General features: G+C 52.3%; 3 protein-coding genes across 12 annotated transcripts in view; 1 reads left to right on the forward strand and 2 right to left on the reverse strand.

Moving 5' to 3' along the window:
• Positions 1–10497, reverse strand: part of CPNE2 (copine 2) — a 47166-nt gene extending 36669 nt beyond the window's left edge. For 3 of the 7 annotated variants that reach the window (XM_082062744.1, XM_082062740.1, XM_082062746.1), the window contains exon 1: positions 4896–5013. The gene's annotated coding sequence lies outside the window, so the exon portion shown is untranslated. Of the gene's footprint in view, positions 1–4895; positions 5014–9429; positions 9568–10426 lie in introns of those variants that run through there. The other 4 variants (XM_082062745.1, XM_082062742.1, XM_082062743.1 and 1 more) reach the window with 3 other exon arrangements.
• The window catches only part of POLR2C (RNA polymerase II subunit C), a 210199-nt gene that overhangs the window by 53893 nt on the left and 138992 nt on the right, over positions 1–17314 (forward strand). The gene's annotated exons all lie outside the window — the stretch shown is intronic.
• The window catches only part of NLRC5 (NLR family CARD domain containing 5), a 41963-nt gene continuing 35533 nt past the window's right edge, over positions 10885–17314 (reverse strand). For 2 of the 4 annotated variants that reach the window (XM_082062737.1, XM_082062739.1), the window contains 3 exons: positions 17097–17180; positions 16243–16326; positions 12982–15161 (listed from right to left, as the gene is read on the reverse strand). In XM_082062737.1, coding sequence (XP_081918863.1) covers positions 15080–15161; positions 16243–16326; positions 17097–17180 — 250 coding nt within the window. In that variant the 3' untranslated portion in view covers positions 12982–15079. Of the gene's footprint in view, positions 10910–12169; positions 12318–12337; positions 12805–12981; positions 15162–16242; positions 16327–17096; positions 17181–17314 lie in introns of those variants that run through there. The other 2 variants (XR_014185141.1, XR_014185142.1) reach the window with 2 other exon arrangements.

Raw genomic sequence — 17314 nt, forward strand, 5'->3', positions numbered from 1 at the left:
GATGAGGTGACCCCAGCACGGCGGTGGCAGAGGGAGCTCTGGGCTCACTGCCGGCTGCCCTGAGCACTCGGCCCCATCTGCAATGAATACTGAGCAGAAAACAGCTCCCACTTCCAAGGTGTTGAGCCCTCTATTCCTACCTGTCAATATCTCTGCTTGGCACTAAGTCACCCAAAACAAGCCTGATTTTAACCCGCAACAGTAAATACAAGTTATTCATCACAGCCTGCTGCACAGGACAAGAGCAGTGCAATCTTGTCAGCTCCATAGGAACACAGAAACATCTCCAGAAGAAGAAAAATCCCCATCCTTGGCTGCACGCACACATGTACATCACCAAAACAGTACCTACGTCCCTTCCCTGACTGCAGTTTCCCCTCCCAGACCGAGCCCATCTCGGGGCATCGCCTCCCATTCACAGCAGCGTGACACCAAAACAGTGGCACACGTAGGCAACCCTCCATCTACTGCAACTTCAGGAAGAAACACATGCAGAAGCAAAACTCCTCCCGGCTCATCCACCCCAAAGCCCCTGCAGCTGCTGGGGTGACGGCTCTGAAACGCCCATCCCCACCGGAGCTGCCTCTGCGCCTCTCAAGCACATGTTGCCGGTAGCAGCTAAAAGAAATATATATATATTTTTTTCTTTAGCGCACAGATCATCTAATCAATGTCTTAAAATAGCCGGGCTTGTTCTATTTATGCTACTGCCTGCCTGTCTGCCTCTCCCTCCAAAAAGCAAACATGGGGAAGCTGTGCTGGTGTGGACCTGGTCCTGCCAGAGCAGGGAGAGCTGGGCTGGGTTTTTCCATCTCCCCTTCCCCCAGATCTCGGCGCCATCTCACAAAAAGCAGAGACAGCAAATGACTCAGTGGAAAAAGCTTTTTCCCAGGGCTGGCAGGCACCAAAACATCCTCTTGGCACGCTGCACATCGCCCCTGCCCCAGCCCCTGCGCTCAGCCTGCCGTGCTCCCTGGGGAGCGCACGGTTGGAACGGGCATGGGGAAGAGGAGAGGCGGCCAGCACCTGCCGGGGCCACCTGAGGCCAAAGACCTGATGGGACTTGCGTTCCCTGCATGGACACACTGCCCACCCCAGCACCCAAAATAAGGGACCAATGGCCTCTCCCCGAGGTGCCACCCTAGAGAGCTTGACGCCACCTCATGGGTGTCAAGCACAAAATCCTGTGGTTGTCCCTCCCCAGGAAGGCAAAAGGCAGCGGAAAAATGTTGTCATCTCTTTCCCCACTATCCTAGTAAAGATGATTCTTCCACCAAGGAGCTGCTGGTCCAGCCAGCCAACCAGGGACAAAGATGACAAAGAGATGGGCAGCTCTCCCAAATCATGGTGCAGGCTCTCCTTCCCTCAGCTCCAGTCCTGGTATAAAACCCTGAGGAGCATAAGCATCCTGATTTCAGCCAAAAGGTAATTAGTTTAAATTAAAACGTCATTTTCCCAGCCAGGTTGGCTCCTCAAACAACCCCACGGAAAGGGTAACGCTCAGACAGGTGGCAGGAGCAGAGAGTGGTGATGCCAACTGGGCACGGCCAAGTCTGCAGGTGCCACCATTGCCCATCCACACACACCATCCTGTCCCAGGAAACAACCCCAGGGCCACCTCTCCTCCTGCTGTGCTGGCGTGGACCCAGCACCGGCCCTGGGGCCAGGCGGGGTCTGTCCCCTCCAGTCTCAGCAGCAGCCACCAGTCCCCACGGCTCAGAGGCTTCACATTTGAGGCACCACCAGGCTTCAGCGAGCCAAAGGCACTTTAACCCCTCAGCAAACACTTTAAATTCAGGGCGGGAATTGCACTGGCACTGAAAGAGCCGGCTCGTCATCATCTGTATTCCAGTCTCTCCTCCTTTCTTTGTTCTCCTCTCCCTCCATTTGCCACCCTGAACAAGGTCCTGCGACTCACTTGGCATCTGCGGACAAGTATTCTCCCAACGTACAATCCCAGCTGCCAGCTTCGTTCCAATCACACAGACACGTGGGCTCTTGCCAAAACACAGCCAGGCTGACAACGAGAGGTCTCAGGGACAAGCATGAAGGTCTGATTGCCCCATGGTCCCATCTGCCATCAGCCACAGCAGATGTCTGAAGAGATGTCCTGCAAGAGCAGGACCAGGCTGGAAGGACATGGTACCTAAATCCTGTCTGGGCTCTGTTTTCTAGGATCTCCTGATCCAGATGCACCTTTGCACTTTGTAACCTTCAAGTGTTTTTTCCTCCATGACTTGGTCACCTCCGAGTCACTGTGTGTCCACAACGTCCCGCAGTGAGGGGTTTTGCTGCCTGGGGGGCACACACAAGCCTTGGGGCTACCCAGAATATTGAGATGAACATCTGGGAGCCACAGAGCAATGCACACAGATGTTCTCCTCCTTCTCCTCCTCACCTCATGGGCCCCCCGATCCCTACAGCAGATCCCCAAAGCACATGCAGAAGGGCCAGCTGGAAGCCCCAGGATCTTTTGTCCCTCTCCTATCTGAAGGAGGAGGAAGGGAAGGAGTCACCTGTTTTGCAAACTAACTTCTGCCCTGGGAGGTTCTCCGTCTCTTCACAGAAGAAAAGCCCCACAAGAAACAGTTGCTCAGGCCACACTAAGGCCCCATTTTAAGCATTAACAGGAAAAAAAATAAAGCTGTACTCTAAATGAAACTTTTGGGTTTTTTTTTTAAATGTTAATAGTGCTGTCAAACTTCAGCGATCTCCTCTCCTTAAGGAAATAAGATTTATTTTCACAGAGAACGCCAGGCATATTTGAAACAGCCCCAGAAGTACCGATACCCACCACTGATGCCATGCAAAGTCCCTCTGGGTCCCTCCTGGGGATGTCCCTCCCTTCCTTTGGGATCACCTGTCATTTCTGTAATACCCTACAGAAGTCACCTGTGACTCAGTTTACCCCACTACAGCCCATTGCAATTGTAGAAGCAAATCTCCTTTCTGGAAGAGGAGAATGAGAGAGATGAGTATCAAACAGGTGAATCTGGGTTCCTACAAAGCACATATCTGAGCTTACAGGCAGCGAAGGCACAGCGGGAGAGCAGCGGTACCTGAGGGAGGATGAAGAGCAGGTGAAAATGGGCTGTCAGAAGACTGAAGCAAAGAAGAGGAGTAGGAAGACACAGAAACCAGTTGCCCAGAGCAGCAGAAAAGCCAAAACGCAGCACTCACGGAGCTGGAGATGCCAGGAAAAGCTGGGATGTGCTGTGATAGATGCCCGACGCAGCTCCTTACGCCGTCAAAACCCGCACCGGCCGCTTTCCTCCCTCCCGTCAACAAATACAGTCTCCTCCAGAATTATTTTGCAAAGCAAAAATGTTTGCTTTTCAGTCTCGCCTAGGCAACACGGTGGATTCGCCAGACTGCATCTGGTCTTAATAACAGCCTCGTTACCTTCCGAATGCACATGCAATTAGTCATGTACACAGCCCCGAGTTGCTGGTGTCACCAGCAAATGCCTCTGCTGCGGGTGAGCAGGCTGAGGCGGCAGAGAGGGGATGCTCACACATGAAAACTCCCTGCAAGGATGTACCTTGGGTACCCGCACCATCAGAGGATCTTTGTCCCACATGCAAGGCAGGAAAGGGCTGAAAACTGCTTCTGAGCATCCCAGCACGGATGGCATGGCTGAGACTGAGTTCAAATTCCTAGAGATCTGTGGCAGACCTGGCAGAAGGGGATGCCCAGGCTGGGCTCTGGTTTCCAGGCTGCCACACTGTGAGTCCCACAGTCCTGCCTGATGGAAGAAGAAGCCAAGGGCACCGTGGCCCCCACCTCGGCTGTGGCACACAGCCCTCCCACCACAGCCAGAGAGGAGGGGGCCATCCTGTTTTCTGCTTTCTGGAGACCCCTTCCTTGGGCACAGCCCCTCGCTGCTCTGTGCTGCTTCCCCTCTCCTCGAACTCGAGGGTCTGACCCAGGGCTGCCTGTGGGGATTTAGGACTGTGAAGAGGGTTGTCAGCACCTGGAGCCAGGGAAGAGGCTCTGAAGAAGCTGGGTGGATGGAAGTAATAACCCTCCTGCCTGATCAGCAAGTATGGGGGTCTCTCTGTGCTGCCCATTAAGCACAGCACTCATCAGCACCATCCACTGCTCATCTCATTTTGAAAACATCATCACCTGAAAAGTCACTCCAAAGCACTTCCCCTGGCCAGACCAGAGATGAGGCAGCCTCCACAGATCTCACACACAAATCCACCACCTCCAGCTGCTCCTGCCGTCCCCACGTGTGTCACCGCAGCTGCTGGACACCAGCAAAGAAACCAGCTCATGAGGAAGGACCTGCTGGGTAGGAGCAAGACACAGTCCCACCCTGCTCTGCAACCCCCTTCCTGCTGCAGCCCTGATGATGTCCCCGAGGGTCCCTCTGCATCCTCCCGTGACACCACCCAAACCTGCCACCCTGGCTGCTTCCCCTGTCCGAGTGGACACCGGAGGTCCCTGGGGCTGCTCTGCCCCGCACAGCCGCCCTGTAGCTCAGGGGATCTGCTGTCCCTGGGACGAGGGCATCGGGAAAGGCGAGAGCCCCCGCAGCAGACCCAGACCTGTGCCACAATCGGTGGCACAGTGGAGGTCGCCCCTTCATCACTGTGGAGACACGGCCGCCGCCCCGTCACCTTTGTAGGACCAGAGGATGGGACCCACGTCATCGCAGAGGGTCTCACACCCGTGGAGACACTGAAACTGGGGATCTCATAAGCCAGGGATGTGCAAGCAAAACCAGACACCAGGATGTGCAACCAGTGTGCCGGCAGCTGCGGATAGCAGAGCCTGCCCTGCACCGGGGGAGCAAAGGGAACCACTTATTGTTCTCCAGCCCCATCCAGATGAAGTCTGAAAATGTCATCACACTGCCCACCCCCCACCAAGTATCTAAAACCACTTACTGGTGAGAAACCACAAGCCCTGAAGAGCAGGAGAGCCGAGCGCTCTGGAGAGGACAGGCCCCCAGGCTCCCAGCAGCAACGGTGTTTCCGCAGTTCTCCCCCGGCGGAAAGCCAAGGGCTCCGGCCCCGCAAGCGAAAGCAAAACTCACTTCTCCACACCCAGCGTGACGTGCGAGGGAGGCAGCACCACGGCTGACAGGGCTCTGGAGGAGCTGCAGGGACTGAGCGCATTTTGGGAGAGTGCTCAGAAAACCAGAAAGTGGCAAAAAACACCACACAGAAAAAGTACTTCCTCTAAACCCGAGAGAAAATAGAGGGGCTCTGATGGCTGCTACCAGACAACTGCACGCTGGGTGCTTCTGCAGGAGGCAGAGCGCAGCCGTGCTGCATGCCCTGTGCCCGCTGCATGCCCTGTGCCTGCTGCATGCCCCACGGTTGCTGCATGCCCTGTGCCCGCTGCATGCCCCGCGGTTGCTGCATGCCCTGTGCCTGCTGCATGCCCCACGGTTGCTGCATGCCCTGTGCCTGCTGCATGCCCCACGGTTGCTGCATGCCCCACGGTTGCTGCGTGCCCTGCACCCGCCGCGTGCCCTGCTCGCAAATCCACATGTCGTTTCAGGAGCAGGAGCAGCTCTGTACTTGCTGCTCAGAAACGGAGAAAGGGCGAGCAAGGGGCAGGGCAAGACGAGAGCGCAGCAGCGTCCTCCGTTAAGGAGCGCAGCGATGGCTGAGCGCACAGACTGACCCCGTTCCAGTCTCCGCTGGCAAACGCGTATTTGGCTCAGATGTGCTGAGAAGATTGTGCGATTTCACTTGACCACAAGGTGCCTCTGGGGCTCAATTTAGGGAAATCTGTGATTTAGGGCAGAAAACATCGTGATGTCACTGTGAATCCCAGCAATTGCATCAAACCCTGCACACAACCATCCTACAAAGCAGACCCAAGGAAGAGGTTTACGCGCTGCCGTTTCCTTCCCTTCTCCATGCCGGAGCAGAAAACATGGTTGCCCAGTGGCCAGGAGCAAGCGGGAGGCCGGGCGCTGCGGGCAGCCCGGCACAGGCAGCACACACTGGAAGCTCCATCCAAGAGGCAAATGCCAAACACGAATCTCTTACCTCCCCACAGCAGCAATGCTCGTGTCAGACACGTGCTTCGGGTGGGACAAAGAAGCAAACCCAGAGACGCAGCGAGGGACAAGGCACTCTCAGGATTTTGGGCAGATTTTATCTGCTAGCAACTGCATTAAAACTTTCCTACCCCAATACAACAGCAGCCATACAAGCTGCTCTCATGACGGGCGAAATACATCTGCGTCAACAACCAGTAAAAGCAGATTTGGAGGAAGAAGTTGACTTAATTACAGCCAGACCCTATGACGTGTAAAGGAGCAGGGCAGCCCCGTGCGGACGGCTGCAAAGGACGCGCAGCCAGCGGGCTCCCACGCAGGTGCAGAGGGAACCTCCTGCATTCCAAGTGCACTGAACGTAAACTGGCTGTTTAACTTATTAAAGGCTTTTCTAAGTGACTGAAAACAAAATGCTGGCTTTCTGAATTTTAACTGAATTTCTATTTTTAGCCAACACCATATATCACACGTGAGAGGGGAAGAAAAATCAGCACTGAAGTGATGAGAAATACCTTTAACTGCTTTCTAACTGAACCACATGCCAAAACTACAAGCGTGCCGGCCAGAAAGCCAGGGGTGGACATGCAGGTCCCTCCATCCATGCACCATTTCATCCCCGCAGCAGCCAGAGCTTCAGAGCCCTGGTAATGTAAATAAATATTAATTAACAGGTAGTTATGTGCAATGCTGACACCGAACTACATAAAGCACCACTGATGTCCCCAGGGCCTGGAGCCCACCTGCACCCTGCACAGAGGCGACTCCTGTCGTGACAATCTGAGCTTTTCATAAAGAACTGGGTGTTTTTGGCCTGATTTGCAGCAGAAGATGCTGCTGCTTGACGTGAGAAGCTTTGCCCTGAAACCGATTTGTATGCCAACGATCCAAAAAATGCAGCAGTTTACATTGAGAATTACATCTGATAAATTCTTGACTCCTTCCCAACAGCTTTAGACACCGCTCAAGGGAATGTAAAACTCTGTTTAAATGGTTGCACAGCACTGGACTTGCTGTTCAACAGTAAAAGTTGCATTTGTAGCTCGTCTCATATTTAAAATCAGCCTCACGACGGCTGATGTTTCTTCCTGAATCCTCGGCTTCTGGAACCATGTGATGACGGAAAATCCAGGGCTGGGGGGAAGGAGACTATTCTAGATGCAAGTTTTGTCCTGCTGGCTACAGGCAGAGAAATCTGACCCAAAGCCTCAGCAAAAGCAGCAGGCAGACAAAAAGTGGAGCCCTTCTTGCTGAATACTACACTTGCTTGTTTTTCTGATATTTTAAGAATATTATTATGATCTCCAAACTCACCTTAGTTCCTGGGAATTACTTTTTCCCCTGCTCCTGTGATCCAAACAAGTATCCTCGCAAAACCAGCCACCAGGAAACCGAGCCAAAGCGGCAAAAAGTGATGACTCAGGTCCCTCAACAAATATTTTACAGAGGTTTAAAAGACAAACTGCAAGATTTCAGGGGGGGCGGGGAGGGAATGAGTTCCATTATTTTTTTTCACGCTGTTTTGTGGTTTTGCACCCTGCCAGGAGCACCATTTTTAACACCTGGCTACTCCACCATTTCAGAAAATTTACCTTTTCTTCTCCTTTCCCCCTGCCCTGCCTCTGAACACAAGTAAAGGCTCTCACATAAGGAGCTCCTTATAAGCGCTGGCAACCCCAAACCAGGACGGGAGACTGCAAGCATTGCTTTTTCATCAATTAGCCGGGTATTACGTTCTCGGCACACCGACAGCTCCTGGAGAACAGGCCCTGATTTATGGTGGTACAAGCAACTCCAGCCAGCTTTCCCCAGCCGGAGGTTTCCACTGGAGTCAGTGGGAAACTCTTTCTGCTGGGTGTACTGGGAGCAAAAGAAGGTGTTGTTCCTCGCAGACTCTTCACACACCACATTTTGACTGCCAAAAGACTAACAAAGCCGATGCAACTCCAGCATTCCAGTGGGCAGACTGGTAAACCTGGGGGTAGCTGGTGGCCACTCCAGCACTGCGTAACCCCGTTTTAGAGCGAGGCAGCAGGGTGGACAGGGGACGAGCAGAGATGAGGACTGTAAGGGGATGCACAGAAGAGACCCCCTCCAGGGCAAAGAGCATTTTCACATGCAGCTGAAAACCCAGCAGGGAACCCAAACAGGATTCTCCCATACTGGAAACCCCGTGCCCCTCAGTTCCAGCACAGACTGGCCAGGCACCAGGGTCCCCAGGCTTTACAAACTGCACCGGATCGCGAGGAATCGGCACAGGGTCCCTCGCTGCCCACCAGCGCAGACCCCAGGAGTGAGGACGTGCTGATGCGGCTCTAGATGATCTCATTTCTCCTTAGATCAAGCTCAGAAAGGCAGCGGGGAGGGAGAAGCATCACAGGCAGCGTCTCAAATAATACCAGCAGTCGTACAACCCTGTCCACCCTCACATTGCTACAGCGTGATGTCTGCACCCTGTTTGAGAGATGCAAACCACGACCCTGACCCAGCAGGTCCTGGGAACCGCGGGGCACACGCTGACGGTGCCGGCACAGGCAGGCTGCCCACAAACCCCCTCCGGGCTCTCCGAGAGCAGCTCCAGGGCTACTTGTCTACCCAAGGCAAGTGCTAGAGGCTGCCTACACCACGGGTAGGTGCAATTTTTGAGACACCTGGAAGCTTCACTAGGTGCCTCACCTCCACACTATCCCAATCGGAATGTTCCATAGGCAAGAGCAGAGAAAAAAAAATGCACATCATGAGAAAAATGTATGTCCCAGGCTATAACACAGCTGTAACTAAAGCAAATGCAGCATTTTCCCGAGGTCACTCCAGGAAAACATCCTCCACCAACTCATTTCATCAAAACAGATCCTTTCCACACGCCCCGAGTTTTTGTTCCCAGCCTTCCTCCTCCCATCGCTCTGCTCCCTGCCCCCCGACAGGCTACAACGGGATGTGACTTCTGGACTGTAATAAAACATTTTCCAACACCCAGAAAAAGCACAGAGGCATCTCACGGCGGCATGAGAGCTCCCGATACCTGGGCTGGCAGGAGGAGGCTGATGCCGGAGATGCGGGAGCAATATTGGAACTGAGTGTCCCTGAGCTGTGCTCGCACTGGCCTGATTCTGACTCCAGCTTCTCCAGCAAGGTTCAAGTGCACCTCCAGGAGGCTTCAAACCTGGGGTTCGAGGTTCACAAGGATCCTCCCAATTACTTCCTGCAAAGCAGCTCAGGCTCTTGGGGAGTCAGCAGAAAGGACCCAGCCCTTCAGAGACATTTCTGCCACCGCTCTGCTTCCAGCTCACCTCTCCAGCTCCTGCTCCACCCTCCTTGTGGTGACCAGCTCTGAAGGGTGTGTTTGCCCACCAAATCCTCCAGCCCCGCTGGCTTTAATCCAGCCTCTCGCCAAAATTAGGGTTACTCACCCGGAGACTTATTGCATCAGGTCCTCAGGCTGGTGGAGCTGATGGGAAAACACCTCCCTGCCTGCCGTCCTCCGAGCACCCTCACGCTGCTGAGCCAAACGCTCTGCTTGTCGCTGTCTCACAGGACGAGGCGTCTTGCTGGGCACGGGGAAGAAGAGAGAGGCAGCCCATCCGTGAGCGTGAACCCTCTCGGTGTCCCCCTAAATGTGCCGCACGAAGGATATCACCACCCGCCAGAGCAGCATCGGGCTGCAAACAGCTCCGAAGAAGCGTTTCTGCACTTCCCCAGCGTTCAGCTGGCCAGACCCCCTCGCCACTCGATGCTGGAGGAGAAGGAGAGGCGCTTGCAGCAGCTGCCAGGAAAAACCCCAACCAAACATCCCCAGCTTCGGGGAGCGAAGTCACCAGGCCCTGGCGCTTTCTTTTTCTGGGGGGGTTTCACATCTGATTGGCATCTTCGGGAGCAGATGTGGATGCACAAAGTGGGGCCGGGTAGGACAACTTTTACACCGTGCGTGAACAGAGGGGCCCGGGCTGGGGGTGTTTGGAGTGTAAAGTGATGGGGTGGGGGGCAGCCTCAGGGGTCAAGGGGCGGATCCAGGGGCTGGAGGCTCTGTCCCCAGGGATGGAAGGTCTGATCCAGGGGTTGAAGGCTCTGCCTCTGGGGGTTGGGGGGTCTGATCCAGGCGCTGGGATGTCTGTCCCGGGGGATGGAGGGTCTGTCCTAGGAGAAGGAGGGCAGCAGGGACACCACGCACCCCCACGACAAGCCGGTGGGGACACTGCCGCGCAGGTCCCCATGCGGGGGCTGACACCGTGGTTACACTGACCGCGCAGCACGACCCTCCAGGCGGGACACCGGAGCTCACCGCCCGTACCTCCCCACGGCTCCCACCCCCCACCCCCCCACGCTGAGCGATCCCACCGTGGGGCTGGCTCAGCCACTCGTGTCAAGCTGGATGCGCCCCCCTTTCCACCCGGGACCGCGGGGACTCACCCCCGGGACTCACCGCCGCGGGCCGGGCCGGGCCGGGCCGGGCCGAGCAGCTCCCGCGGGGCCGTGGGCTCAGCGTCTCCCCACGGCCGCGCCCGCCGCCCGCCCCCCGCCATCGCCGCCCCGAACGGGGCGGAGGGTGGGCGGCGATGGCGGGGGGCGGGCGCGGCCATTCTGCCCCCTCCCCCGACGAGCTTTTTGGCTTCACTCTTTGTACAAAAGCACATACGAGGCGTGGAAAGGCTGGAAAAAAAAAAACACCCAGCCAGTTAGAATGAAAACATAACTTTGTTGGATCATCACCCTTTGCTTTTAACCCAAACCCAGTGTTTTTTGTGCTGCCTGGATGCCAGGGGGGCCCATCCTGCCCGCGAACTGTGGGTGCTCCCGGTGCTGGCATCACCCTGTCAAAACCAGCACAGGGTCCGGGTCGGGACGCTGTGTCCTGCGGTGGCTCTGGCTGATGTTGCTTCCCGTCGGAAAAAGCTGGTGAAACAAGGAAAATAGGTGAGTGCCCAATGCTGCCCCAGAGCTGGGGGGAGCCCACGCCACGGGGCTGGCCAGCATCGCACCCCCCGACACCCTGCTCGGCCCGGGGAGCCAGCGTGATTCCCTTCCCAGCCTGCCGCCACTGGGGTTTGCACCCAACGTACCATTAATAACCTCACCTGACGCTTGGCAGCCACATCATCAAGCACTGGGGATATTTATATAGATATTTTTTGATATGGACACAGGGTAATAAGACAAGAAGCCTCCCTCTGAGGCTTCAGCTAAAATATGCTGTCTGTATTTGTACAGAGCCCTTTGCTACAGGCTCTGTTTGTGCTTTTAAAGATCACTGGTAAAATAAGCAGTGTATTGCCCCTGCCCAGCTTTCCCCTCTCCTCCAGCTTGAGCTGTCTAAGCCAGAAGAGGTTGAAAGCACCCCGTCAGTTTTCAGCCTGGATGAGGTTCCCCCCCTGCCAGCCCTGCTCCCTTCCCAGCACCCCAGGAGCAGGGCTGGGGACACAGGACAGGCTCACAGGTCACAAACACTCCTGCTCAGCACAGGTGACACCACAGGCAACATCCACCTAATAGCTGAGCCCAGTTTTTAGGAGCAAACACCTTCTTTCCATGTAAATCTGGCCAGAAACCATCACAGGAAAGGATGAGGTTGTGCCTGAAAGAGGAATTCAGCGGGAGAATTGGGGTCTGTGCCAGACCTGCCCTTTTGCCTCCATGCCCATGGCCTAAAATGTCACTTTGTGGAGAAAAAGGCAGAGGCAGACAGTATTTCATGAATGCAAATGTGCCCATTTTCTCAAAAAAATCAGTTTTTCCTATGTTTTCTTTCCTGCCCAGCAGGATGCCTCCAAGTCATGGCAGGTTTAGCTGGAACTGGTTTTAGCAGAGGGGGAACAGCGGCTGTGTTTCCAGCTCTACAAGACAGCAGCCATTGCGTGCAAAAGCCTGGCCCAGCCTGGCTCTGGCTGTTCCTAGCACAAAAACCAGGCTCCTCATCGCCCTCCAGCAGCGTGTTTATTTACAGCAGTGTATTTCTTTCTAAAGATCTGGTCTCAGGGGGCAAATTCCCTTCTGTGTATGAAACCAGTACTGACTAGCTCAGACATTGTCTTCAGAGACTGCAGGCAGCCTGAAACAATAGGGGTGTGTGGAGCGTCCTGATACATTTCCATTTTTGGACCACGATAAATCTGAAACGTAATAGTAACAGCTCTAAAAATGGACCACGATAATTACCTGTTTGGAAATTGGTCTGGTATTCAGCCTTCACACACAATCCGCAACGGCCTGATGTCTTCCTGCATACCAGAAGATTCATTTAATCCCTCAAAAATTACACAAATCCTCCAGGTTCCCCTTGGAAACTTTCAGATGTGAACACAAGCTGGAATATGGACATGAGCAACGAAATGAAATGGGGAGCACAATGAGGAAGGGTGGCCTAAAAGTCCCTGGCATTCAGTGCAAGAAACAAACTCGGGACCAATTGTGTTCTTGTGTTTCGCATACAACTCAATCCAAATATATATATATATTTTTTAAATGCAACCCACGCACTCAAAAGACAGCACAGAGCCCGCTTTTAGCCAAAATCACTGGACTACAGACAACCGCTTCCTATTTTTGGGGTTTTGCTGACACCTGGTGTTCTCAAAAAGATGCTGTGACATCTTGCAAGTCCCTTCCCTGGGGCTTGCGCTGGGGTGGCCGCTCTCTCGGGTCAGACAGACGTGTGTCTGGGAGCTAATCCTGAATTTGGGGAAGAATGTGAGGAATGCAGGTGTGCATCTGGATTCGAGGCACTCTCTGATGCGCTGCAGCTGTACCTCAGGGTGCAGATGTACGCTTCCTCACTTCAGGAGTCAGGGGAGCTGCAGGGGGGGAATATCAGGTCTCATCCATTTTTTAAATAGTGCATTTCATTGCAAGGGAAAACAAACCAACAATGTGACTTAAACCCAACAGATCTCTCTACAGTGGCTGCTCTACCCAAGGCAGCCATTTAGGGTTAGCATCCAAGACCCAGAAAACCAAGCTGACTTGAAAAGTCAAGCACTAATCAAAGTGGTATTCTTATTTATTCAGGTAAAGCACATTTTATTCCTCAACAAAAAGGGAGGAAAAACAATAAGCAAGAAGGAACATTTAACACCAGTAAAGGAGCAAAATAAATTATCGCAACACCTGAAAAAATTCTAATGCAGGAGTGGGTGGCTATAGGAGACGATACAATGGAGCTGAACAAAGATCTGTCTGACAGCGATATTGTCTGGTTTTCCCCCAGTACCTGGGCCTGTGGTAACAGCAAAAGGCTCTGGATGCTATGGAAGATGACAAAGTGGCCATCACCAAGTGCACTAAAAAGTCCACTCCCAGTACTTCCCTTCTTCATACAGAGTAAAACTCAGCCTCTATTATTTACCACACACAGTCCTATTAAAATGATGTTTCAAATGCAGGAAAATTTAATTTTCAGCTCAAAGCCTGGACCAAAACAGACTGTCACTGCAAACTCTGTCCAAACTCCTGTACTCCCAAAAGAAGTCCTAGGAGAGCAGGGCCAGAGAAGAGCCCACCTGACAAACATGCTCACTTTGAAAGTTGTGACGAGCCAACGGCCCTGAGAGGCCTTTTGGTACATGATCATGCTGCCTTTTGTGCCACACTGCTCCTCTATTGGGTGCTGGGAAGATTTGCATCTGCGAACTAGATCTGAAAATACAGAATGAAAATAAAAGCCACATTTGGTGAAGTTTTTCCTAAATTCCAGTGTTTGAATCTCCAGTACTTGATTACTTTATTGAATTATGGTCTGGTAAGGACTTTTGCTAACTTTTAAAATTTGTTGCTGCTTTTAAACCCTTTACAGAGTGCAGTCTCTGCAAAATGCATCCTACATCTATGCAACAATATCAGTATCTCACAGAGCCTAATGCTGATATTTAAATAAGGACAGTGGTTCTCCCAGGAATAGGAGGCACCGTTTCTCCACATCCTCTGCCCAAAGGTTTGCTGGACCAGCATTTCTGTCTCATTTCCATCAATTACATCTCTCCAGGCAAACAGTGCCGTAAACAAAAGTCCATAAATAAACCCACTACAAGGATTAAATATTTACACATAAGGAAAACATGATGAAACAAGTTAATAAATAATTAGAAGGATGCAAGCTGGCACTCCACACATACGAAGGGCAGCTGAAGCAGCCAACTCCGTGTCTGGGATCTTCTCCCTCCAGTTCTCACAGTTCCAACATCCATCACCCAGCAACACAGTGGCTTTGGGATTCAGGGGATGGTAGAAGCTTGAAGGATCTTCCATGTGGTCAGTGCTTCAAGCTAAGTGACCCCTTGCTTCACCTCAAACAGTGCAATCAAATCTTCCAAAAACTCACAAAGGTCTACTAAAGCCCCATGTGAAAATACTCAGTAGTGCACATCTCATGGAGAACAGTCATTTTTCTTACAGTGCTTTGAAGTTTCTCAGTGAAATTTCTGGTGACATCAGCCTTTCCACGTTATCACAGTATAAATATTATTTGGGGGGAATGATTTGAGATTTCGAAAGTCCTGAAGTTTCCACTACGAAACTGAGGCAATTTTGTAGGAAAAGAAGCCTGCTATGAAGCAAACAAACATACATATAACCAGTGCTTGCCTAAAAATCACAGAGGTATTTCACATACAGTTATCCACAATTTTCAAACAGCCTGAGTGCATTTCTAACAAGGTCAACATCTTACAATTTTATAAATAATTTTACATCCTCTCCTAGAGGATGTGAATTCTTTTATTGGAACACCCTGTGGGTGTTGTAATCTTGATTAAAGATAATTAAATACCCTGTTGGCTTTCTGAATGCCTGAGTAGATGCATCTCATCCTCCTGGAAAGAGTTTCAGTGTTTGTACAGCAAGAACACTGCCTGCTCAGCAGCGATTCGTTAGAGTCTTTTGCTTTTCTGCACAAGAAAAGCTCACGAGAAACAAACCACCACAAAGCATTCAAACGGTTCAGTGCAACGAAGGAAGACCAAATAGCTACAGTTTTTAATTGTAGGAGCTTTGATTTCCTGGGTTCTTTAGTGCAATGGTTGAGGGCTGTGTGAGACAAGGTGCAATTCCTAGTCAGGCGAGGGCTTTTCTTTACTAGTAGAAGGAGAAACAGAGTCTTGGGTCTTGGCTTGTCAAATTCTGAGCAAGGCCCTCAGGCACTGGGTTGTCCCACAACCTACAACGGGAGAACACGTGTTACTGTAGGACTAGGTGCAGTGAGCAAGGAGGTGGCACAGTGAAGACAGTGGAAGAGGCAGCTTTGGGTTTTCACCAAAGCAGGTCCAACCGTGAGCCAGGAGCGAGGTACAGCCGTACCTCAGCGAGACAGCAGCAATCCCGCAGCTGCCTGCCCACCGAGATGACTCACCTGCCTTGGGAAAGAGATTAAGGCTTTGGAAAGCCCTCAGGCCACTAGGAGCTCAGAAAGCAGAGGAAGGACTCAGTCACACACAAGCATCTACCTCATTTGGTGGAGCCCACCCAAAAGCTTCCCATACTGGGCCTGGACCTTGTAAAGCAGAGCACTTCAGGGAGGCAGACGGACTGTGTGCTGTGCCCACTCTGAGCAACCACACAGGGGCCCCGAGACACAGCCAGGACCAGAAACATTCCTCAGTGGTTGCTCTTGGGCTGCTCTCACTACTGGGGAAGGCAGAGCCCGTTTCAGGCCAAAGAGACAGGTCAGGTAGGGCAGGACACTTGGCTCTGGGACCTCTGTTACCAGAAAAGTATTAGAGATGCTCTCAGAAGAGTGACTTTTCAAATGAGTGAAGGATGAATGGGTCTCTCCTACAAGAGTTTTCTAGTGGAGTTTGATACATGGGGTTTGGAGCAGCAGTGACAAAGAGCGGGAAAATCAGGTGTCCAAATATCTGCAAGGTATGGATCCCAGGACAGAGTGCGACAGGGCAGGAATGTATCTCAAAAGTGAAACCAGATGCAATGGAAGAAAACTTACAGAAAGAAAAGCAAAAAACCTCCTGATGGGAACATTACACAACTGGGTTTTCATTTTTGCCTCATTTAATGCCAGTAAGCTCGTCTGTCCCTTTTTCCCAGGACTTTCTGAGGGGTGGAGCTGGCCTAGAAAACCTTCAACTTACTTGGCTTGCGTCTGCATCCCCTGCAATATTGTATTCCCTGCCAGCTAACCCAGGGGAGCAGGCCAGCATTGGTCACGTCTGCCCCAAAACTAGTCACCCTGACTTCCCTGGCTGAGCCAATACCAGCCACAGAGCTCCATGATGCCTGCTCACCTTATGGACTGAATTTCCGGGCACCTGGCAAGCTCCTCTGCTAGCTTTGTGGCCCCACAGGCGCCAATGCGATTCTTCTCCAGACTGTTGTAAAAACAGAGAGTTTTAAAATCCATAAGCAAATTAAGAGTGGAAAACAGCTGAATAATCACTGGCTCCTTCTCCTGCCCCGGAAGAGCTACACTTTGCACAAGCACAGCAACACCATATAACTTACATCAGCCTTACCTTGTTATGACTGTGGCCATATTTATGCAAGAAGCGTGTGTGCGCTGCTCCCTGCAACCTCCTTCTAGCAACAGGATCTGTAAGCTCATCTCTTGCCCTTCCAACACTCTAATGGATCCCACCATGAGCATGGTGCCAGAAAATGCTAGTAACAACTTCTCCTGCCTCAGACACAACCTTCCTGCTTGTACTTGTAAATCAGCCAGGCTCCACTGTGTAGTTTCCTTGCTCAAGGCAAACAAAATTCAGTTCCTCACCCTATGACCCACAGATGAATATTTTCTCATGGCTAAGAGATAGAGGACACATGCAGTGTATTCCAAAGAGCCAAGGAAAGCTCCATGAGCAGCTCCTGAGCAGAAGATGATGGTCTCTTTCAAGGAACAGGGTTGGGTTGTGATGCCACCAGGCCAGCACATGAGCTGGTGACACTGACCCCAGCTGCTGGTTGCACTGCAGATCCAGCTGTATCTGAGATTCCTGTGGGCCTCAACACCCACAATTTGGCTGCTCCATCCTGGGGATGGATTTGTTGCCTTGCTGCAGGCTTTCACAAAGGAAGGCTCTCTGAACATGGTACCCATTTAGACCATCCCAGACAGTGAAGTTTGCAGGGCTGTACTCACTCTAACATCTTCAGCTTTTCCATCTCTGGGAGAGCACTGGCCAACTCTCGGGCTCCTCCGTCACCAAGGGCGTTCCAAGCCAGTCTAAGACAGACAAGAAATCCCAACTGTGAGTCAGTCAATAAACACAGGGGAAGAACAGCGGGGCTGTGATACAACCGCCTCACAGATTAGCCTGTTTACAAGAGCTTATCATGGCAGGTAAACGTTCCTCTCAT

The sequence above is a fragment of the Streptopelia decaocto genome (genome assembly GCF_964273445.1).
Source record: "Streptopelia decaocto genome assembly, chromosome: 11".
Lineage (NCBI taxonomy): Eukaryota > Metazoa > Chordata > Aves > Columbiformes > Columbidae > Streptopelia > Streptopelia decaocto.